General features: G+C 42.5%; 2 protein-coding genes across 4 annotated transcripts in view; one reads left to right on the forward strand and one right to left on the reverse strand.

Moving 5' to 3' along the window:
• LOC133775314 (cytosolic beta-glucosidase) overlaps nt 1-20,450 on the reverse strand; it is a 267,883-nt gene extending 247,433 nt beyond the window's left edge. The window contains exon 1 of one of the 3 annotated variants that reach the window (XM_062213553.1): nt 20,381-20,450. The gene's annotated coding sequence lies outside the window, so the exon portion shown is untranslated. Of the gene's footprint in view, nt 1-19,468; nt 19,628-20,347 lie in introns of those variants that run through there. The other 2 variants (XM_062213552.1, XM_062213555.1) reach the window with 2 other exon arrangements.
• Nucleotides 20,451-20,762: 312 nt separating this feature from the next.
• ADGRA3 (adhesion G protein-coupled receptor A3) overlaps nt 20,763-24,438 on the forward strand; it is a 136,962-nt gene continuing 133,286 nt past the window's right edge. The window contains exon 1 of the mRNA XM_062213349.1: nt 20,763-21,001. Within this exon, the coding sequence (XP_062069333.1) occupies nt 20,763-21,001 (239 nt within the window). The remainder of the gene's footprint in view (nt 21,002-24,438) is intronic.

The raw sequence follows: 24,438 nt of genomic DNA on the forward strand, positions 1-24,438 counted from the left end.
CTTCTTCTTACTGTCTATTTTAACTGATTTATTCTAGTTCCCGATAAAATATTTTTAATTTACATTCAAAGGCTTAATAATGTCCCACCAAAATAAAAAGTTAAAGAAGTAAAAAGCAAACAGACCCTCGTCTAGTGGAAAAATAGGCAAGGGTTATAAACAGTAATAAAATGGAAAGATGACCATTTCACCTCTATACAGTAAATTTTAAAGTAATCAGGGGTCATTAAAACTATAGTAATATAACATTCTTAGCCTTGACACAGGTATAAAACAAAGATTGACAAAACTATATTTGCAGCAATACTCATGCACAGAGGTATTTCTTTCTTTTTGGGGAGTTTTTTTCTTTTGAAATTTCAGCTCCCACATGTCAGGGAAAACATGTGGTAGTTGTCATTCCATGCCTGCCTTCACTGATCATGATGTCCTCCATTTGTATCCATGTTGATACAAATGGTAGAATTTCATGATTTTTCAATAGCTGAATAATAGTCCATTGTGTGTGTGCATAGTGTGTGTGTGTGTGTATCACATTTTCTTTATCCAATCATATGATGATAGAGACCTTAGTTGATTCTAAATTTTGGCTATTGTGAACAGTGCTACTATAAACATGGTGGTGCAAGTATTTCTTCATGCAATATGTTCATGTCTTCTGGAAGTGGATTGCTAAATCATCTGGCAAGTCTATTTCTAGTTTGCTAAGAACTCTCCATATTGTTTCACAGTGGTTTCACTAATTTAAATTCCCATCAACAGTATATAAATGTTCCCCTTCTTCGATATCCTCACCAGGATTTATTACCCTGTGTGTTTTGGATTTTAGCCATTCTGAAGGGATGAGGTGATATCTCCTTGTGGTTTTGATTTCCCTGATGGCTATTGATGTTGAGCATTTTTTCTTATATTTGTTGGCCACTTTTATTTCTTCTTTTGAGAAATGTCTATTGAGGTCCTTTGCCCAATCCCCCACTGGATTTTTTTTCTGTTTTTTGTTTTTGTTGTTGTTTTCAGTTGCTGATATTTTGTATCTATTAATATTTTGTTGGACAGGTAGCTAGCACATATTTTTCATCATTCTGTTGGGTATCTCCACTTTATTGATCATTTTCTTTGATGTGCAGAAGCTCCTGAGTTAATTCCATTTGTTTAATTTTGCTTTTGTTGTCTGTCCTTTGGGGGCCTTGTCCAAGAAGTCATGCCATACACCAATGTCTTGGAGTGTTTTCCCTACATTTTTTTCCCAGCCACTTCACAGTCTCGGGTCTTAAATTTAGGTCTTTGATCTATTTTGAGTTGATTTTTTGTATATGGTGAGAGATATGGATCTAATTTCATTCTTCTACATATTTACATCCAATTTTGCCAGCAACATTTGTTGAAGAGATTATTCTTATCCCAATGTATGGTCTGAAAACTTTTGTCAAAATTCAGTTGGCTGTATGTATGTAGATTAACTTCTGGGCTTTCTATTCTGTTCCACTGTGTTGGCTGTTATGTCAGTACCATGCTGTTTTAATTACTATAACTTTGTAGCATGCTTTTAAGTCATATATTGTGAGGATTCCAGCTTCATTTTTATATTTGTTGTTGTTGCTTAGGATCACTTTGACTATTCTTGGTCTTCTGTGATTCTGCATGGTTTTTAGGATTTTTTCTAATTTTGTAAATGATATCAGTATTTTGTAGGAATTGCATTGAATCTGTAGATTGTATTAGGTAGTATAGACATTTTAATGACATTGATTCTTCCAGTCCATAAGCAGGAATATCTTTTCATTTTTTGTGTCCTTGCTGATTTCCTTCACCAATACTTTTAAATTCTCATCATAGAGATCTTTAAATTATTTCATTAAGTTTGTTCCTAAATATTTTATTTTTTGTGGCTATTGTGAATAGGATTTCACTCTTGATTTCCCTTTCCGTGAATTCATCATTGGCATATAAAAAAGCTACTGTTTTTCACATGTTTATTTTATTTTATTTTTTTTTTGACAGGCAGAGTGGATAGTGAGAGAGAGAGACAGAGAGAAAGGTCTTCCTTTTTGCCATTGGTTCACCCTCCAATGGCCGCTGCGGCCAGCGCATCTCGCTGATCCGAAGCCAGGAGCCAGGTGCTTCTCCTGGTCTCCCATGCGGGTGCAGGGCCTAAGGATTTGGGCCATCCTCCACTGCCTTCCCGGGCCATAGCAGAGAGCTGGCCTGGAAGAGGGGCAACCGGGATAGAATCTGGCGCCCCAACTGGGACTAGAACCCGGTGTGCCGACGCCACAAGGCGGAGGATTAGCCTGTTAAGCCACGGTGCCGGCCTCACATGTTTATTTTGTAATGTGCAACTTTACTGAATTCGTGTATAAATTCTAACAGCTTTTTGGTGGAGTGTTTGGTTTCTTCATTTACATCATCAAGTCATTTGCAAACATGGATATTTTTACTTCTTCTTTTCCAATTTTGATGCCCTTTATTTCTTGCTCCTCCTTAATCGCTTTTGCTAAAACCTACAGTATTATATTGAATAAGAGTGATGAAAGTGGACATCCTTGTCTTGTTCCACATCTGAGGGGAAATGCTTTCAGCTTTCCCCCATTCAGTATGATATGGCTGTTGATTTGTGATAGGTAGCCTTTATAATTTTGAAGACTGTTCCTTCTATTTTTTTTTTTTTTTGGCAGGCAGAGTTAGACAGTGAGAGAGAGAAAGACAGAGAGAAAGGTCTTCCTTCTTCTGTTGGTTCACCTCCCAAGTGGCTACTACGGCCAGCGCGTTGCAGCCAGCGTGCTGCGCCAATCTGCAGCCAAGAGCCAGGTGCTTCCTCCTGGTCTCCCATGCGGGTGCAGGGTCCAAGCACTTGGGCCATCCTCCACTGCCTTCCCAGGCTATAGCAGAGAGCTGGACTGGAAGAGGAGCAACGGGGACAGAACCAGCGCCCCAACCGGGACAAGAACCCAGGGTGCCGGCACCACAGGTGGAGGATTAGCCTAGTGAGCTGCGGCGCTGGCCTAGACTGTTCCTTCTATGACTAATTTGTGGAGAGTTTTTATCATGAAGTAGTGTTGAATCTTATCAAATACTTTCTCTGCATCTATTGAGGTTACCATATGTTTTTTGTTCTTCATTCTGTTGATGTGCTTTATGACATTTATTGATTTGCAAATGTTGAACTACCCTTGCATCTTTGAAATAAAACCCATGTAATCATGATGTAGAATCTTTATCATGTGGTTTTGGGTTTGATTTGCTGGTTCATTGTTGAGAATCTTTGCATCTATATTCTTTAAGAATAAGGGTCTGTAATTTTCTTTTCATATTATACCTTTTCTTTTCATATTATACCTTTTATTGGTTTTGGTATCAAAGTGATGCTAGCCTCATAAAAAGAATTCCATCTTATTGAATATTTGGAAATAATCTGAAAGTGTTGGAATTAGTTCCTCTTTAAGTGTTCATAGAATTCAGTTGTAAAGCCTCCAGATCCTGGACATTTCCTTGATGGAAGACTTAGGATTACATCCTCAATTTCATTGCTTTTTTTTCAGATTTATTTTTATTTATTTGAATGATAGAGAGACGGAAGTATATATAGAGGGATCTTCTGTCTACTGGTTCAGTCCCCAAATGGCCATAGTGGTCAGGGCAGGGCTGACCTGAAGCTGGGAGCCAGGAGCTTCATTCACATCTCCCACATGGGTGCAGGGACCCAAAAAGTTGGGCCTTCTTCTGTTGCATTCCCAGGCACACCAGCAGGGAGCTGGATCAGAAGTGGAGTGGCCAGGACTCAAACTACTGCCTACATGGGATGCAGGCATTGCAGGTGGCGGCTTAACCCATTAAGCCACAATGCAGGCTCTAACCTCATTGCTTTTATGGTGTATTTATATTGTCTATATCTTTTTTTTTTTTTTGACAGGCAGAGTGGACAGTGAGAGAGAGAGACAGAGAGAGAAAAGTCTTCCTTTTGCCGTTGATTCACCCCCCAATGGCCGCTGCGGCCGGTGTACCGCGCTGATCCGAAGCCAGGAGCCAGGTGCTTCTCCTGGTCTCCCATGCAGGTGCAGGGCCCAAGCAGTTGGGCCATCTTCCACTGCACTCCTGGGCCACTGCAGAGAGCTGGACTGGAAGAGGAGCAACTGGGACAGAATCCGGCGCCCTGACCTGGACTAAAACCAGGTGTGTTGGTGCCACAGGTGGAGAATTAGCCTATTGAGTCGTGGTGTTGGCCAGTCTATATCTTCTTGATTTAGTCTTGGTAGGTTAAATGTATCCAGGAATTTACCCATTTCTTTGAGCTTTTATAGTTTATTAGCACATAGCTTTTCATAGTAGTTTCCTATGTTCCTTAATACTTAAGTGGTTTCGGTTGTAATGTCTCCTTTTTTATCTCAAATCTTAAGTTTTTTCTTTTTTTCTTTGTTACTCTGTCCTAGAGGTTTATCTATTTTGTTTATCTTATGAAAAAAAAAAAAGCTTTTCTGTTTTGCTGATTTTTTTTCTTTTTGGTTTCATTTATTTCTGCTCTGATCCTTATTATTTCTTGCCTACTGCTGATCTGGGGTTTGTTCTTGTTTTCTAAGTCTTTGAGATGCAACATTTGATCTTCTGAGACATTTCTCCTTTTTAAATGAAATCATTTAGTGTTATAGACTTCCCTTTTAATACTGCTTTTGCTGTATCCCACTGGTTTTGATATGTTGTGTTTTCATTTTCAGTTCTTTTAAGAAATTTTTTGATTTCCTTTTCTAACATCTTCAATGATCCATTGACCATAAAGTATCTGTTGTTTAATTCCATGAATTTATGAATGTTGTATGCATTTTCTTGTTTCTAACAGTTTTATTCATTTGTGGTCTGAGAAGATACATGGTAGGATTTCAATCTTTTTACATTTACTGAGACTTGATTTGTGGCCTTATATATAGTTTATTCTAGAAAATGTTCCATGTACTGTTGGGTGAAATGTCATGTAAATGTCTGTTAAGTCCATTTGCTCAATACTGTGTTCAGGTGATGTGATTTTCTTTCATGTTTGAACCCTACCCCTATCTCTTTTTTCTTCTTCCCATATTGTGTTTTAACTGATTTAACAAAATGTGATTTGAGCAGCTTATTTGGACTCTGAGCCTTCCTACTCACAACATCTGTGCTAACCTGCCTGGTTGTATACTTGGAAGCTACCATTGCATCAAGGCAATCCCCAATGATACTGCTAGTCTATTGTGCCTCATGTTTCTTCCTTATATTCACAATTAATAGCATGTATACTGGAGTGGGTAAAGAATATACCATTTCAGCAAGGTACTTGATCATGTAAAGAGAACATTTAACTGTCATGGGGAGATAGTTCAGTAACAGTCTGGTTGCATCGGAAAAACAAAAGAAGAATTGACAGTACAACAGGATAAAATCACAGCTCTTTCAAACTGGTTCCAATTGAAACTCTCTTTTCCAAAGATGAGATACAGAGACTTCCCAAAAGCCAACATTTCTCATAAATAGGGAGCCAGTGCAGGAGCCAGTGCTATTCAAAGATGCTTGGGCTGACTTGTGACACTACTGCTATTCCTCCATGGGTCCTGGATAATGACCAAGTGCATATTCTAGCACAAAGATTCTAATGACTAAATATATAAATTCATAGGTTAACAGAAAAATACCAAATAAACAGAAAATGTCTATTAACAGGGTTTATGGAAGCATTACTGAGACATTTCAAGTGCTAATGGATCTTTTTTCTTGCTTTCAATTTGATGATGACATTATGCATTTCCAATTGATTGTCAAAGACTGAACTTTAGTCAATCATTTTAATTTAGCTGACTTTAACTAAAAGTTAAAGAGAGTTTGTGACCAGTTATTCAAAAAATTAATTTGACAAAACTTTTATTCACTGGTTAATATAGTTGTGGAATTGTGTTAGAGGACTGGTACATAAAAATAAATGAGATTTATGTTATGTGAATGAACAAATGCTTTCAGTGCCTACTATGTGCCAGGCACTAGACAACCCCAGTAACAGTGGCTTAAAACAGAGAATATTCTTTACTGGGATAAAGAGGTCCAGAGATTTGATTGGCAACTCAAGTATGATGACCTCAGTGACCAATATGGTTTTTTGTCTTTTCATTTCTTCCATTTATTTTGTAATTTTTCCTTCAGATTTTGGCCTTCTGATCACAAAATGCCCATTTCAGCTCCAGGTATCATGTTCCTGCAGGACATTGTTCCAAAGAAGAAGAATGTTGAGTAGGAACTCTTCCAAGCTTCTCCCTCTCTTCCTCTCTCTCTCTCTCTCTCTTCCCTGTCCCCTTTGTGCATGTGGACGCACACCTACACATTCCATCCTGACCACTTCCCACACATTTTCTGATTGGTGCTGAGCTGTAGCACATTCTACAGTGCTGTTCAAAATGGTATCCACCTGTCCCATGTAGTTGATGAAAACCCAAATTGTGGTTCACCAGGGAAAATCCAAGATGGCAGAATAGGAGGGAGCTTACTGCTCTAGTCTAGGGGAAGATAGTTTTTAAAAAATGGAAAGAATGTAGTCTCAGGGAAGAGTTAGAGAGAAAACAGCAGAGGAAACTCCATGCAAATTAGAGTGAACTGTGGACGTTTGTGGAGGGTGTGGGTGCATACAACTCAGGATCCCAGCAGCCAAAGAGTCTCAGCACCAGCTCTGGAAAGTGAGGTGAGACCAGACTGCAGCAGCCCAAGCTGCTAGCAATAAAGCTGTGGGAAGAGCCTGTCATGAATCTGGCTTGGAGCCCTGTGGGAGACAGTGTATCTGCCAACCCAGAGGAGAAAAAAAGGCAGCACATTTCTCTCTCCCTGACCACCCTGTACCGATGTCCTGTAACAAGCCGAGAGAGGGTGGGCACCATTTTGGACATATGTAACAGCCATGCCAGCTAATGTCCAGGGGCCCAGCAACCAGCTGAAAGGAAGCACACAGAACTCCGAATAGACATGACCAGAAAAGGTCTTCACCATGACATTGCAGTCAAACTCTTCACAATATAACATAAAGAAAAGATTCTAAAATGTGCATGAGAGAAACACCAGATTACTTTCAAAGGATCTCCAATTACTTACAGCTGATTTCTCATTAGAAACCCTACAGGCTAGTAAAGAATGGTGAGATATATTCCAAATCTTAAGAGGAAGAAACTGTCAACACAGAATACTGTACCCTGCAAAACTCTCATTTATGAATGAAGGTGAAATAAAGACCTTCCCTAACAACCAAGTTGCAAGAAAATGTCACTACCCTTCCAGAATTATAAAAGATGCTTAAGGATGTACTACACATAGAAACACAGGAACATGGTCATCACTATGAAAGTAGGTAAAGGCAGAAAATCTCCCATTAAAAGTACAAAGGAAATCCAAAGTAAATAATAGGAATATTTATGGAAAAAAATGGCAGGGTAAAGTCATTACTTATCAACAGTCACCTTGAATGTAAATGGTCTCAACTCTCCAGTTAAAAGATACAGACTGGCAAAATGGATTTAAAAAGCCCATCTATTTGCCGTCTATAAGAAACACATCTCAGCAATTAAAATCACAGATTGAAGGTGAAAGGATAGAAACAGATATACTATGGTAACAGAAACTGAAATGGAGCTGATGTAGCCATCCTAATATCAGACCAAATAGATTTTAACACAAAAACTGTTAAAAGAGACAAAGGAAGGCAGTATGTAATGATTAAGAGATCAATTTAACAGAAAAATGTGACAATTATAAATGTATATGTGGGGCTGCCACTGTGGCATAGTGGGTAAAGCCGCCACCTGCAGTGCTGGCATCCCATATGGGTGCCGGTTCTAGTCCTGGCTACTCCATTTTCTATCCAGCTCTCTGCTATGGCCTAGGAAAGCAGCAGAAGACAGTCCAAGTTCTTGGGCCCCTGTACACATGTGGGAGACCTGGAAGAATCTCCTGGCTTCTGGCTTCAGATGGGTGCAGCTCTGGCTGTTGTGGCCAACTGGGGAGTGAACCAACAGGTGGGAGAACTCTCTCTCTCTGTCTCTCCTTCTCTCTCTGTGTAACTCTGACTTTCAAATAAATAAATAAATAAATCTCTTCAAAAAATGTATATGTACCTAATTACAAGGCACCTGGCTATTTAAAAGAAATGTTAATGGAACTAAAGGGAGATATAGACTCCAATACAAGAGTAATGGGGGACTTCAATACCCCGCTTTCAGCAATGGACAGATCAACAAAACATAAATTCAGCAAGGAAACAACAGAGTTAATTGACACTAATAGATGAAATGGACCTAACAGATATCTGTAGAATTTTCCATGCTAAATTTGCACAATACACATTCTTCTCACAAGAACCTTCTCTAGGATTAACTACATGCTAGACCATAAAGTAAGTCTCAGCAAATTAAAAAAAATAATTAAAATAATAGCATGAATCTTCTCTGACCAAAATGGAATGAAGTTGGTAATCAATAACTCAGGAATCCCCAGAAAGTATGCAAACACATGGAAACTAAACATGTTCCTGACCGAACAGTGGGTCATTAAAGAAATAAAAAAAATAAAAAAATTTCTGGAAACAAATGAAGACAACAATACAAGATATTAAAACATATGTAATACAGCAAAAGCAGTGTTAAGAGGAAAGTTTATAGCAATAGGTGCCTACATCAATAAATTGGAAAGGCACCAAATAAATGCGCTATCAATACATCTCAAGGACCTAGAAAAACAACAGAAAACCAAATCCAACACTAATAGGAGGAAAGAAATAATTAGACAAGAAATAAACAAAATTGAAACGAAAAAAAAATCAGCATAATGAAGAACTGGTTTTTTGAAAAAATAAGCCATATGGACACACCATTGACCCAACTAACCAAAAAGAGAAGGGAGAAGACCCAAATCAATTAAATTACAGATGAAAAAGGAAATGTAACAATAAACACTACAGAAATAAAAAGAATCATCAGAAAATACTACAAAGAGCTGTATTCCTGAACACATTTAGCTAGATTCCTGAACACAGTCAACCACCTAAATTGAGCCATGAAGACATAGAAACCCTAAACTAAACAGACCAATAACCAAGATGGAAGTTGAATCAGTAATAATGACCTTCCCAGCAAAGAAAAGCCCAGGACCCGATGGCTTCAATGCCGAATTCTACCAAACATTTAAAGAAGAATTAACTCCAATTCTTCTCAAGGTATCCAAAACAACTGGGGAGGGAATCATTCCAAATTCTATCTATGAAGCCAGCATCACCTTAATTCCTAAATCTGAAAAAGAAGCAACAAAGAGAACTACAGACCAATTTCCCTAATGAACATAGACACAAAAATCCTCAATAAAATTCTAGCCAATCAAATCCAAAACACATCAGAAAGATCGTATTCCTGGACCAAGTGGGATTTATCCCTGGTATGCAGGGATGGTTCAACATTTGCAAATCAATAAATGTGGTATATTACATTAACAAATTGAAGAACAAAAACCATATAGTTATCTCAATAGACGCAGAGAAAGCATCTGATAAAATACAATAACCTTTCATGATGAAAACTCTAAGTAAAACTCTAAGCAGATTCTATATACAGGAGCTCCAAAAGACTTCACTAAGAGACTATTGGAACTCATAAAGAGTTTGGTAAACTGGCAGGATATAAATCAACACACAACAACCAACAGCCTTTGTATACACAGACAATGCCACTGCTGAGAAAGAACTTCTAAGATCAATTCCATTCACAACAGCTACAAAAAAATCAAATACCTTGGAATAAATTTAACCAAGGATATCAATGAAATTTAACCAAGGATATCAAGGAAATACAATGAAAATTATAAAACATTAAATAAAGAAATAGAAGACACAAAAAGATGGAAAAATTTTCCATGTTCATGGATCATAAGAATCAATATTACCCAAATGTCCATGCTACCAAAAGTAATCTACAGATTCAATGTGATACCAATCAAAATACCAAGGGTATTCTCAGATATAGAAAAAGTGATGCTCAAATTCATATGGAAACACAGGAGACCCCGAATAGCTAAAGCAATCTTACACAAGAAAGACAAAACTGGAGGCATCACAATACCAGATTTCAAGACATACTACAAGGCTGTTATCATCAAAACAGCCTAGTACTGGGACAAAAACAGATGAACAGACCAACAGAACAGAAGAGAAATGCCAGAAATCAACCCCCTGCATCTACAATCAACTTATCTTTGACAAAGGAGCTAAAATCAACCCCTGGAGAAAGGACAGTCTCTTCAATAAATGGTACAGGGAAAACTGGATATTCATATGCAGAAGTAAGACACATGATGCCTAACTTACACCTTATACAAAAATCCACTCAGAATGGTTTAAAGACCTATTGCTACAACCTGATACCATCAAATTATTAGAGTGCATTGGGGAAACCCTGCAAGACATTGGCATAGGCATAATGTTCCAAGGAAAGACCGCAGAGGCACAGGCAATCAAACCCAAAATTGACAAACGGGATTACATCAAATTGAGAAGCTTCTACACTGCAAATGAAACACTCAGCAAAGTGAAGAGGCAATCAACAGAATGAGAGAAATCATTTGCGAAGTATGCAACTGATAAAGGATTAATAACCAGAATATATAAAGAGATCAAGAAACTCAACAAAACACAGCCCAGTCAAGAAATGGGTAAAGGACATAAACGGGCATTTTTCAAAAGAGGATATCCAAACACACACAGGGAAAAATGCTCAGGATCACTAGTCATAAGAGAAATGCAAATCAAAATCAAAATGAGGTTTCACCTCACCCCTGAAATCATGGCTTTCATGCAGAAATCAATAAACAACAGATGCTGTGATGCTGTGGAGAAAAAGTACCATAATCCACTGTTGGTGGGAATGTAAACTGGTAAAGTCACTATGGAAGACAGCAATGGAGATACGTCAGAAATCTGAATATAGATCTTAGCATATGTCCCAGCCATCTCATTCCTGGGAATTTACCCAAGAGAAATGAAATCAGCATATGAAAGAGGTTTCTGGACCCCCATGTTTACTGCAGCTCAATTCACAATAGCTAAGATATGGAATCAACCCAAATGCCTGACAAATGCAGACTGGACAAAGAAATTATGGGATATGTACATCATGGAATACTACATAGTGCAAAAAAAAAAAAAAACCCACGAAAACCAGTCATTTGCAACAAAGCAGATGAAACTGGAAAACACCATACTTAATGAAATAAGCCTGACCTGTGATAACTAATAGAGCACCTAAAAGATAACCTACAAAAGTGAAATTGACCCTTTGAGAAGCAATGACTTTGAATAGCCCTTGTCTCGAATGGTGGGGAGTAATTTTTTTTCTTTCAGGTTATTTGTTGAACTATTTACTTAACATAGAGCTAATCATATGTGTGTAAAGTTAATTGAAAATAGATCTTAGTAAAAAACAAGAATGGGAATAGGAGAGGCAGAAGGAAGAGCAGTGGGCGAGTGGGTGTGAGGACGGGTATGGTGAGAAGAATCACCATGTTCCTAAAGTTGTAATTATGAAATGTATGAAGTTTGAGCTGGCGCCGCGGCTCACTAGGCTAATCCTCCGCCTTGCGGCGCCGGCACACTAGGTTCTAGTCCCGGTTGGGGCGCCGGATTCTGTCCCGGTTGCCCCTCTTCCAGGCTAGCTCTCTGCTGTGGCCAGGGAGTGCAGTGGAGGATGGCCCAAGTGCTTGGGCCCTGCACCCCATGGGAGACCAGGAGAAGCACCTGGCTCCTGCCATCGGATCAGCGCGGTGTGCCGGCCGCAGTGCGGCAGCCATTGGAGGGTGAACCAACGGCAATGGAAGACCTTTCTCTCTCTCTCTCTCACTGTCCATTCTGCCTGTCAAAAAATAAATAAATAAAAATTTAAAAAAAAATTTTAAAAAAGAAATGTATGAAGTTTGTATTCCTTAAATAAAATGTTTCTGGGGAGAAAAAAAGAAAAAGAAAACCGGAATTGTGGCTCAAGTGACCAATGGAATAAATTTATAGTTTTGTTTAATTCATTTATGTTTATATGTCACAAGTGTGTAGTGGCTACCATATGGAGCAGCTTTTGATTCTCATTAGCTAGAACGAGGCCATATGGCCACTAACAGTTGCAAGGCAGGCTGGGAAAATGCTTCTCTAGCTTTATGGGGATAAAGTTTAGGAATGGCTCTTCAGCAGCAACAAAAGTTGCGTGTCATAAAAATTGAGCAAGACAGAGCATCTCAGAGCTGATACTGTAGGGGAGAGATTAACACAAAAATGTAAACAAAGGAATAAAAATGGAAGCCAAATTCAGGTTTGGACATGTTGTAAAGTTGGTCTAGATTCTAGAGTAATGTTACAGGGAATGATGGAACATGATAGGGAGTTATTTATGAAGGGAGTCAAGAAAAGTTTCCAAAAGCTCCTAGTCTGGTAGGGAAGAAAGGCAAGCATGAAAAATAAATTATCAATAATTATATATATATATATAATATGGACAATATATATAATATGGACAATCATGGGTTTCCTCCATATATGTTCATATATATATAACATATTTATTACATATGCATTTACATGGATGCACCCTTGCACACAGAGTTACTATACTTTCTCTATTAAGAAGAAAAAACAAAGCATCTCTAAATGTTTTACCTAACAGAGCACAACAGAATTTGCAGCACAGAAGCTCTGGAACGTAGTTAATTTACCATTCCATTCTTAAAGCCATACTTGATGCAATACAGTTTTACTGGTTTGTTTTTGTGCATGTATGTATGGTTAACAGGCCAATTCTCAGTTTCTATAGGACGTTCTGCTCCACAGTGGGGCAATCAAAGACTAAGAACTTTGAAAGGACCCATGAAGTCATACAACTTCAAATGGTGTGTTATTCAGGAAGCCTGAGAGGGCATCAACAGAGTAAACAGACCTGCCTCGCAAGAAGCAGTCAAAGCCAGGGTTGCTTGAATTGCTGGCATGATCGAGGAGAAGGGACAGTAAGCACAGTTAGTGTCATCCTCTGAGAGCTTTCTCAGTGCAGCCAGGACTACTTGTCATATCCTTGGAATTCGTGCTGGCAAAGAATGACAGCTGAGGGTTCCACACACTCAAAGTTCTACATTGTAGAAAAAGAAACTTTGGAGGAGTGGCAAGATGGCGGAATAGGAAGGGAGCACATTGATAGTTCAGCAAGACACACAGGTTAATAAAAGTGGAGATACTTCAGAGTCAAGGAAGAGTAGGGGAAGAAACAGCAGCAGAAACTCTTCCGGAACTAGTGATTCACAGTGGACCTGCATGGAGAGCGTGGGAGCCCAAGTTCGGGACACCAGCGGCAGACTCAACGCACCAGCGCTGGAACGCGAGGTGAGCCGAACCTCCATAGCCCGAGACACCAGCGGGCAAGCAGAAAGAGGAGACTAGAGGGAACGAGGCTTGAAACTCCGTGGGGAAAAGTTCACCAGGCTAACTAGAAGAGAGAGAGGAAAAAAATAAAAAAAAGTGACCGATACGGACACGAGTTTCTCTCCCTCCACTCACCCCTCAAAGGCGAGCACGACAAAGAGCAGGCGCCATTTTGGACATACGTCATAAGCAGGGCGACCTCAGGTCTGCACCGGCCCTGAGCCTAGCAGAAAAACCTGACTCTGGGGGGAGGGGTGAAATAACAGGAGATTAGCATCTAACTTGGCAACCCAGTGGGAGAATGCAGGAGAATTGGAGCCCACACTGAGGGCAGCAGAGATTCCCTGTGTGGTCCTTGGGAAAGAGCTTCCAATCTCTGGCTCCTGTGGGTATATCATTTGCCTGCTAACTACCTCCAATTACGTTCAGCTGTGCGGAATTACTTCCCTTTTGAATCAAAAAAGAGAGAGAGATTTACCACACCTAACCTGGGAGTGTCATCTTTGACACACCCTCAACCCTGAGGAACCAAACACAGCTCTCAGTCCACACTTATCTCAAGCCTCTAAGGCTCCACCGAAAGCAGACAGTCCACTTAATACAGAGCCATAGCGTAACAAGAAAAAACCCCACAGTGAAGAAACCAAATATCTCCAACATGCCAAACAACAAACACAAAAACCAAGCTAACAAGAACAAGGAAGACACTATGATGCCCCCAAATGAAAAAGACACCCCAATTCAAGATTATGAAGATGATGAGATAGAAGAAATGCAAGAAGCGGATCTCAAAAAATTGATAAGAACATTAAGAAGTTCTCAAAAACAAATTCTTGAACTACAGAAATCCTTAATGGACAAGATAGAAAATCTCTCTCGTGAAAATGAAATATTAAGGAGGAATCAAAATGAAATGAAACAACTAGTAGAACATGAAACTGTGATAGTGACAAAAAACCACAATGAAATGAAGAACTCAATAGATCAAATGACAAACACATTAGAGAGCCTTAAAAACAGAATGGGCGAAGCAGAAGAGAGAATATCGGACTTAGAAGACAGAGAACAGGAAAGGAAACAGGCAAACCAAAGAAAAGAAGAAGAAATTAGAAATCTAAAAAATATTGTCGGGAATCTACAGGATACTATTAAAAAACCTAGTATTCGGGTTCTAGGAGTTCCTGAAGGCATGGAGAGGAAGAAAGGATTAGAAGGCCTTTTCAGTGAGATACTAGCAGAAAATTTCCCAGGTTTGGAGAAGGACAGAGGCATCTTAGTACAGGAAGCTTATAGAACCCCTAATAAACATGACCAAAAGAGATCCTCACCACGACACATTGTAATCAAACTCACCACAGTGAAACATAAAGAAAAGATTCTACAAGGTGCAAGAGAGAAACGTCAGATTACTCTCAGAGGATCTCCAATTAGACTCACAGCAGACTTCTCATCAGAAACCCTACAAGCTAGAAGGGAATGGCGATATATAGCCCAGGTACTAAGAGAGAAAAACTGCCAGCCCAGAATATTATATCCTGCAAAGCTCTCATTTGTGAATGAAGGTGAAATTAAGACTTTTCATAGCAAACAGAAACTGAAAGAATTTGTTGCCACTCATCCTGCCCTGCAAAACATGCTTAAAGATGTGTTACACACAGAAACACAGAAACATGGTCACCAATATGAAAGAAGGTAAAGGAAGGAAACCTCACAGCAAAAGATCACAGGAAGCTCAATTTCTCTTTGACATAGAATTAAACTCTGATGCTCTGTTAAAGCAATGTGTTAAAGTAATCTAAAAACAAAAAGCAATTCAAATCAATTGGCAATCTACAAAAAGAGTTAAAGATTTTAAAAGCTATTATTAAAATTGCTATATTGGTCTATTATGCTATGTTATATGTGTGTACATATTGTATGTCCACATAGGAAATTTTATTGAGATAAGATTGTCCATAAATTTAAGCTGCTAAAATCAATCAAAGATACATTTTAATTTGTGGGACCTGAATTTGTGTATCATATGTTTTAGACTTGTTGGTAGAAAGAAACTAAAAACATTTTAGATGGTTGTGCTTAAGTTTACTGGTTAAACAAACTACACCATGTTAGATATTTAAGAGGTGTTTTCAAATACATGATTCTTAAAATTTATAGAAGGCATTGGACCTTCTGGTAAATGTTTTCTTAAGTTGTTATCTAATGGTTGAAACGGTTTGCTAAGTATTCATGTAATATTGCTATTGTCAGCAAGCGATCTAGGACTTGCTCCCTCATTTCTCTATTCTAAGCCCAACTTATTCTTTCATTTCTCTATTCTCTTCAAGGTAGGAAACTAATTCTATTATGAAGGAATCTGTAAGATGCACGATTTAATCTTTAGACCTTATAAAAGAGATGGCTAACATTTTTCTGTAATAGCATAGCCAAAATAAGAACTTAAATAATAATCTCATAGCTAGATTCACTTCGCCATCAGCCAAGTATACAGTAAGTAGAAAAAACCTCCCTTTCAGACCAAAGGGAAAGAAAGTTTTAAAGTGAGAATATAATTTTCCTCATGGGCATTGTCTACCTTAGAAAAACTACTACAGAACATGCCTGTGACTATAGACTTGTAGTTCAGGCCACCGAAGATTAGAGATGGGACTTGGGCACTCCCTTGACTTGCATCCTCTGGTCTGCTTTAACACAAACCAGGAGGAAAAGAAAGCTAGGCATCAGAAGCAATGGGTGGCAGGCCTATTAATGGCTGATCTGTACAGTGATCTGCCCTCAAGCAGACCCAACAGGCCAGTCCACTGCAGTGGCTTTCAATGTGGTAAGCCTGGGCTTCAGCAGAAGTCAGCTTGTGAAGAGCCCTGGCAGCTCTGCCAAGAGTTGGATCACTGGAAATGGACCTGCCCTGGAGTCAAAGGATGCCCAGGTCAGAGCCATAGATCTTATTGGCTCTAAGCTGAAAAGCCCTTCACTCAGCCCAACTTCCAAAGTGACCACTGCAGCTGAGGGGATGGTCAAGTAGGGTCAGCAACTTTGAAGGCAGAACTGTAAATTTCTTGTTAGAGATGCCCCCTGCCTTTACCTGGCCAGCTCTCCTCCCAGCCCAGCCAAGTAATGAAAGTCAACAGAGTGCCTTCCCCTAGGAGGTTCACACCTCCCTTAGGATATACCCCATGTGAAGAGATAGATAGGTCTGGGCCTCTGAACTTACAAGGCCTAAAGCCCAACAGATTATTATCAAGCCCCTTCTATCAGGTTCTATTTGCCTCTCAATCAGAAAACTTAATTGTAGCTTAGACAGCACCTTTCTTAGCTCCTCTAATAATGACTCTGTCCTTTCTTCTAGACCCTGTCTAGCACACTTGGGCCTCATTCCTTTGTAATCATAACCTCTACTCTACCACCAATGGCTCTACTCCCAACCTGTGTGTACTGATGTTCCTCTTCCCCACTTAATGCTGTATAATTGTTCAAACCTGGTAAATGCCACTCTTAGGATCATTGGTTACTATCCTCACTCTGTCTTTTATGACCTTGTCTAAATATGATCAGAGTCGGCAAACTTGGAAGGCTTCCATAGCCTTGGCAACTCATGACGACAGCCTAGGGTGGTTACTGGCGCCATAAACTAGAATGTCAATTTGTTGGGTCAACAACAAGAGCCACTGTGCACTTGCTCCTCATGTGGGATCTCTGTCCTTAATGTACTGTACATTTTGATTTAATGCTATAACTAGTACTCAAAACAGTATGTTTCACTTTGTGTTTCTATGTGGGTGCAAACTGTTGAAATCTTTATACTAAATTGATCTTCTGTATATAAAGAGAATTGAAAATGAATCTTGATGTGAATGGAAGGGGAGAGGGAGTGGGAGAGGGGAGGGTTGTGGGTGGGAGGGAAGTTATGGGAGGGGAAAGCCATTGTAATCCATAAGCTGTACACTGGAAATTTATATTCATTAAATAAAAGTTAAAAAAAAAAGAAAAAGAAACTTTGTACAGCACTTTTCAGTTTTAACATACTACTACTTGTGATGTACAGTAATATTTATTTCCAAAGATGGTATGAGTGATTTTTCTCCAAGAATGGCTGGAATTATCCATCTAATAAAAACATTTTCTCTGTATTCTTCTTTGAATTCATAGTACCATTTGTATCACCTTTTCTCAGGATTTTGTACTTTATATAGCTTTCTCAACTACAGTGAAGTAAAGAAAAGTTATGTGCCAACTTCATATTAGTACTTATGGTGAATAAATTTCAGAATACCTAAGCACATAGGTCTCAACTATAAATTTAACAGACATATAAAATTATAGATATTTTTGGAGACTACTATCACAAATTACACAGTTGAGTTTCCCACACTTAAGAAATTTATAGGGGTTAGCACATCTGGAGTTAAGTGCATAAACTCACCCTGGCAAAAATCACCCTTGCGATTATGCTATTTCATCTGCCAGGTAAATATTAATGAGAAACTTTAAAATATGCATGTATTCATACATTCACATGACTATTCATACCTATATCAGTAGCAATAATGTTTACTATAAACTTCCATTTTGCCACAGTAGGAAGATTTTAGCTTTATAAGGAAAACAGGTGATGATAACGATGATGATTTTGTTAGAGAATAACAATTCTGCAAATAAATTCAAGGGAAATGTGGCCGATTTCACCCACCTTAATATGGAGGCACCAGTTTGCCTTCTAAGGTTATTTATAAAATCATAGCTATTTAATGATAATCTCCCACTTTTCCTACCCATCATAGTGCTCAGATCTGTGCTGTCCAACACAAACATGGTAGCCACTGAGCATTTAAGTTAAATTTAATTAAAATGAAAAACTCACTTATCATCTACTAGCTAAATTTCAACTGCTATATAGATAGCTATAACTTGCCTCCTCACTGGACAGCAAAGATCTAGAACAATTTTTAAATTAAAAAGTATTCATTTTCATTTTGAGAGGAAGAGACACACAGACATAGAATCATCTGCTGGTTCACTCCCCAAATGTCTCCAACACCCAGGTCTGTGCCAGGCTGGAACCTGGGGGCTAGAACTCCATCTGGATCTGCACCATGGGTGGCACCAACACAAGTACCCAAGCCATCAATGCTTTCTCCCAGGGTGCACGTCAGCAGGGAGTTAAGAGTTGAAACTAGAGCTGGGACTCAAACCAGGTGATGGAACAATGACATAAGCCTCAGCCATTCTCCCTTACTGCCCGAAATAGATAAACACTGGAATGGATTCCTTGCCCTTGAAACTCAACTGGGTCTCACACCCTTTTGCCTTCATACCCCACCCCTTACAGCCTCCTGAAAGACCAGCTGCTCTGAATACCTGAAAGACCAGTACCAGGAATTCCCCTCTGCCTGCTACCCCCATCCCCAGCCCTCCTAAAATATAAAAAGGCCCGGCCCCTGGAGTTGGGGCCTTCTGCCACGTGTTCCACCAGTGTGTATGCGGGCAGTTGGTCACCCACCTCTATGGATTTATTTTCTCTGAATAAATTCGGTCTGGCAGTAAATTCGTACACTGCCTCCTCTCTATTCTGTGCTTCTTTTCCTAACATGTTGGTGCCCCGTGTGAGGAGGGCTCTTTTCCTAACACCAGGCACTTGGGTCAGAACAATTCAGTCATCACAGAATGTATTACCAGATAGTGCTGGGCAATATTGAGTTTATACAGTTGAACTCGGGAAGTCTTGGTCTCATGAACTGCCATTCAAATTTAACACAATAGTGTACGGTAAATGGAGAAATTCCTGGTAGGATGGATTCACAAGACACTGGTCGCTGAGACAAACTTTACAGGGGTCTTAGGAAGTACTGCCGTTACACACAGGAAAGCAAATCTGCATTTTCTAGGGCACCTACCAGAGTTCTCCTGGGATGAAAAACCTCCAGGGCCAGTTCCCATGTTTGTGTGACCTTCCTACTCCATAGACCGTCCGCAGTGTGCAAGATCCCAGAAAATCCTACCCCAAATTCCCAAGACCATTTTTGGCCAGGGCTGGTGTCTTACCAGATGTCTTCTCAACAGAAGACCTAGGACTGGCACGCGCATTCCTGGGCCCAACAGTGGCTGCTTGAACGTGTAGACAGACCCGGGGTAAGCCTTGTGCAGTGTCCACACACTGGTGCAGAAAGTCTCTCTTGTTCTCAAATGCAGCTGAGCCTACGAATCAAGGGGGTGCGACTGCAGGCGCACAGGACCCCCTCCTACCTGACAGATCTCAGGGCGGAACTCCAAGCTATCTGAGAATTCTGAATCCGCACCTGGCCTTCCAAAGTTGCTGGGAGGGTGCATTTCTCAAGGTCGACTATCGACTAAAACTCATTTTGTGAAAGCTGTACACACTGCTTGCACAGTTTTAAACAAACGGTAGGCGGGCCCTGGGTTTGCAAACGTTAGGGCAAGGCTGGGGAGGTCTTAAATGAGCAATGAATTCAATTCAGCTGGGGTTTCTTGGTGGCCTTGCTCACCATGGCTCTAGCTGGTTAACGTCTGGGTTCTTTTTGGACAGGAGAGAGCAATTTCTTCCAAAAGGCTGCCCTCCCATTGCGCCCCCAATCCATTCTCGGCAGGAACAGCGAGTTATTGCAGCTACAGGAAAGAAATGGCTCTAGAGAGTTCACTTCACCGGAGAGGAACCTGTTTCCTGTCTCCGATGTATCTGAGACAAATGAGAATTGCATAGTTAGGGAGGAAGGTAATTTCCTCGAAGATACTTGGTTTCGTGCACTTCACGGGTCCAGGAAATTCAGCCCTCCTCTTCTTCCTCACCCGCTCCTCGGCCCAGACCGGCGGCCCCAGGGGCGCACCGGGCCGCTTTGTCTGGAGGAGGGCGAGGGCGGCGGCGCAGGGAGACCTGAGGAGAGGGCCACCGCGACTGGAGTTTACCCTCGAACTTTTTCCACCCGCTCCAGGAGTTACCGGCCTCCACAGCTCCAACCCCTACTCCGGGGTCGCGGGTCCCGGGAGCGAGCGCCTCCCTCTCGGAGCGCAGTCGGAGTCTGAGGAGGAGGAGGAGGGGAAGGGGCGGGGAGGAGCCGCGGCCCGGACCGCGGGAGGCGGCGGCGGCGGCGGAGGAGGCGGTGCTCCCGCCGGGCCGGAGAGCGGCGCTGGGACCCGTGCGGCCGTGACCCCGCGGCTCCCCCGAGGCCGAGCGCCGCCGCGGCGGACAAAGAAGCATGCGGGCGCCGAGCGCGGCCCGTCCTCCCACCGCCTCGAGGCTCCGGGCGCCGCCGGGCTCGCGCCGCGCCCCCGCCCGCTAGGCCACCGCGCCGCCGCTCGGCCCGCAGGCCCGGCCCTCAGCATGGTGCCGCCCGGGCGCCGGCGGGGCCGCTCGCCGCCGCCGCCGCTGCTGCTGCTCGCGCTGCTCGCGCTGCTGGGAGGCGGCGGCGCCGCGGCGCTGCCCCCCGGCTGCAAGCACGACGGGCGGCCTCGAGGGGCCGGCAGGGCGGCGGGCGCCGCCGAGGGCAAGGTGGTGTGCAGCAGCCTGGAGCTCGCGCAGGTCCTGCCCCCGGACACGCTGCCCAACCGCACGGTCACCTTGTGAGTAGCGCGCGGGGCGCCCGGCCCTCTCCGTCCCCTCCCTCCCCAGTCTCCTCAGGGCGTCCCGCGGGCACCCGGGCGCCTTTGTGTGAGAGCAGCCGCAGGGCCGGGGACGCGAGCGAGGCCGCCTCCCGGGCTCCGCTGCTTTGCAAAGTTTTCGGGTTCCCGGGCGCTGCTCTGCTTGGCGGCGCGGAGCCACGTGGGGATGCAAGTAAACACGCCGTGGGCCGAGTTCGAGCTCATTCATGCGGGCCGGGGCTTGCAGACACCCCGGTCCCCCGGGGGAACCCTGGGCTGGGAGAGTCGGCGGCAGCGGGGCTTGGGTCGCCGCTGGCCCGGGAGCATTCCCTCGCCCTTTGTTAGCCCTGTTTTATTGCGCCCTTCGAGACAGCCTTGCTTGTGAGGGCTGGAAACGTGCGAGCTGAGCGTCTGCCTGGGAACCCGGTTTCCGTGGCTCTGGAGCTCCCGTTCAGAAGTCAGGGACTTCTCGAGTGAAAATTGGGGGTTCGTTGAGCCTTGTGGGAGGGAGCGTTTGGGTGGAAGTCGCCTTGTGGAGGCGTTCGCGGCGCAGCTTTGCAAGGTCTCGCCGAGCAGTTGGCCCCAGCGGCTCCAGATTTTGTTTTCTGAACGTTAACTTGGTTTAGGAAACTTGGGAGTCCTAAGCGTTTCTAATGGATCTTTTGTCAGACTGGCTCGCTGTTCCTTTTCTGTTGTTTTGGTTGGTTTCCTTAAAAAAAAAAAAAAAAAAAATCAAGGCTGCCACTTTGAGAACAGGAGGGCAAGGGCCACAGTACCATCTCTGAAAAAACTCCAGTCGGGGTTGTAATTTAACTCGGCTTCAGCAGGAGACTGTATGAGTAAGGACGCGGGCCAGCGTTACCCACACCTGGTGGACTCTTCATTTCCGTGTTTTGAATTAGGAGACATTGGGCTCAGGACCACTGTCAGTGTGCATGGCAGGAGGTATGAAGATGGATAAAATAGTTTGTTTTTGTTGGACTTCTTTAAGCCATCCCTCCACCCCTTGGTGGTAGCCACAATGGTATTTCTTTCTTTCTTAGCTGGATTCTTTGAAGTGAAAATTTTGGGCATGGGACCTTAATTACAGTCTTGAGTGTAGTGGAGAAAAACCCCTGTGTTGGAGAGATTTTCTTTGTTACTCTACAAAACAGAAATTAGTCATCACCCAGTGGCGGTGTCAACACTGAGGTTCTGGGTCGGTGAGTGGCGCTTAAGTTGATTCTTGTTTTGGGCCAGTTTCTCTGAGATGTCAGCAACTGCAGCTGGATTGGATCAACTCCTTACAAATTGATTTTGCTTTGCAGAAAAAAATAACAGGTGATATGGTAGAAAATCACGTTTTGGTGCGTTATCAGGTACACTATTTCACTATATTTTTCCAGAGCTGATTTAAATGTTAGTGCCTTTGAAATATTTTAATTCAGTGGCTTTTTGCATCTGCAAGCTCTTTAGATGAAGTGTAACTGATTTCAGGATCAGTTAAAGCTGCTGCTCTGATGAAGTGGGCTTGAAGTGTGTGGGGCCTGGTAGAAGAGGTTATGGGCCTGTTCCCTCATTACACTAGGCGCGGGGTTGGAGTCACTGGAGACACGACCTGTGCTGTTCCCACAAAGACTTAGTGTGTCTGAGGCTGTGTCCCACTTCCTGCACTGCAGTTAAGATGCTTTCTTACCTTTTCCCCTTGGTTTCTCTCCTTTGTTCAGTAGTTTTTGTGCAATGCCTTCTTTCGTGTTACTTTCGTGGGGCTGCAGCAGATGGGCACAGACTTGGTGGCTTGAAGCAACGAGTTTCTTCTCTCAGTCTCAGGTCTGAAATCAGGGTGTCAGCAAGGCCATGCTGGGCCCGAGAACTTGAGGGGAGAATCGGTCCATGCTCCTTTTAGCTTCTGGTGGCCCCAGCTTACCACAGCTTCACTCTGGTCTCTGCCTCTGTCTTCACATGGCCTTGTTCCCTCGATGTCTTTGTGTCTCAGATCCTCTCCTTTCTCTCTGTCTCTCTCTCAAAGATTTATTTATTTGAGGGACAAAGTGAGAAGTCTTCTATCCACTGGTTCACTCCCCAGATGGCTGCAACGTTGGCTGGAGCTGGGCTGATCGATAGCCAGGAGCTTCTCCTGGTCTCCCATGTGGGTACACGGGCCCAAGCACTTGGGCCATCTCCCACTGCTTTCCAAGCATCATCAGGGAGCTGGATCAGGAGTAGAGCAGCTGGGACCTGGACTGGTGCTAATATGGAATGTGGGCACCACAGGTGGAGGCTTAACCTACTGTGCCACAGTGCCAGTCCCCTCACCTTTCTTTCATAAATATACAAGGTACTGCTTTAGGGTGTACCCAAAGTCTACAATAATCTCAAGATATGTAAGGAGGTGCCACTGTGGCACAGTGGGTTAAGGGCATCCCATATGGGTACTTGTTTGAGTTCTGCTGTTGGACTTCTGATCCAGCTTTCTGTTAATGTGCCTGGGAAAGCAGTGGAGAATGGCCCAAGTACTTGGGCTCTTGCACCCACGTGGGAGACCTGGATGAAACTCCCAGGCCCAGCCCTGGCTGTTGTGGTCATCTGGGCAGTGAACCAGTAGATGGAAGATTTCTCTCTCGCGCTCTCTCTCTCTCTCTCTCTCTCTCTCTCTCTCTCTCTCTCCATCTCCATCCAACTCTTTCAAGTGAATAAATCTTTTAAAAAATTTAGTTGCATCTCCAAAGGCCCTGTTTTTGAATAAACATTCAGATGTTCTGGAGATTAGGACTTGCAGGTATTTTTACACGAAACTGTACAACTCACTGTAGAATATAAGTAAAAATGTGGTTTTTCTGCTCTGGGATCTTACAGGTATCTGGGGAGAAAGACTAATGAATAAGGCTCAGAACATGCGCATGTGGCAACGGAACCAAGGAGGCCATGGCGCTCTCGGAGCGTAGTTGGTCAGATTGAGGACCTGAGGATCCTGAGCTCTCTGAAGGATGAGAAAAGAAGAGGTTAGGGCTGGAGGCCCCTGGCATGCCCGCTGCGCTGGATAGGGCAGTGTCCAGGGGGATGCTGTGCAGTTGGTGTTGGTGGATGTCAAGGGCAAGTGCCAGTGGCTAGAGTGCTCAGAGAGGAGGCTGTTTGAGCCAAGGAAAGCTCCCTGGTTTGAGCTTTGATCTCCTATGTGAGGCCAAGTGTTTTGAGCTGAGTTGTGATACGCATGAATAGAGAAAAATTAATTGATAGTGTGTTGGGAGGGTGGCAGGGATAGGAAAGAATTTTTATTTTAAATAATGAGAAATAAGGCTATGTCTGTGTTGTGGATGAACTGGGTTTCACCAGAGCCTTTAGCTGTCTTGGTGAACAGCCCTGTTTAAGGAGGGAACTCTGGTGGAAATCCTGGGTTGGCCACCCCTGTTCCCAGTATCTCATGTGAGCTTTTGCAGTGA

Source organism: Lepus europaeus, chromosome 16 (genome assembly GCF_033115175.1).
Source record: "Lepus europaeus isolate LE1 chromosome 16, mLepTim1.pri, whole genome shotgun sequence".
In the NCBI taxonomy this organism is placed as follows: Eukaryota; Metazoa; Chordata; class Mammalia; order Lagomorpha; family Leporidae; genus Lepus; species Lepus europaeus.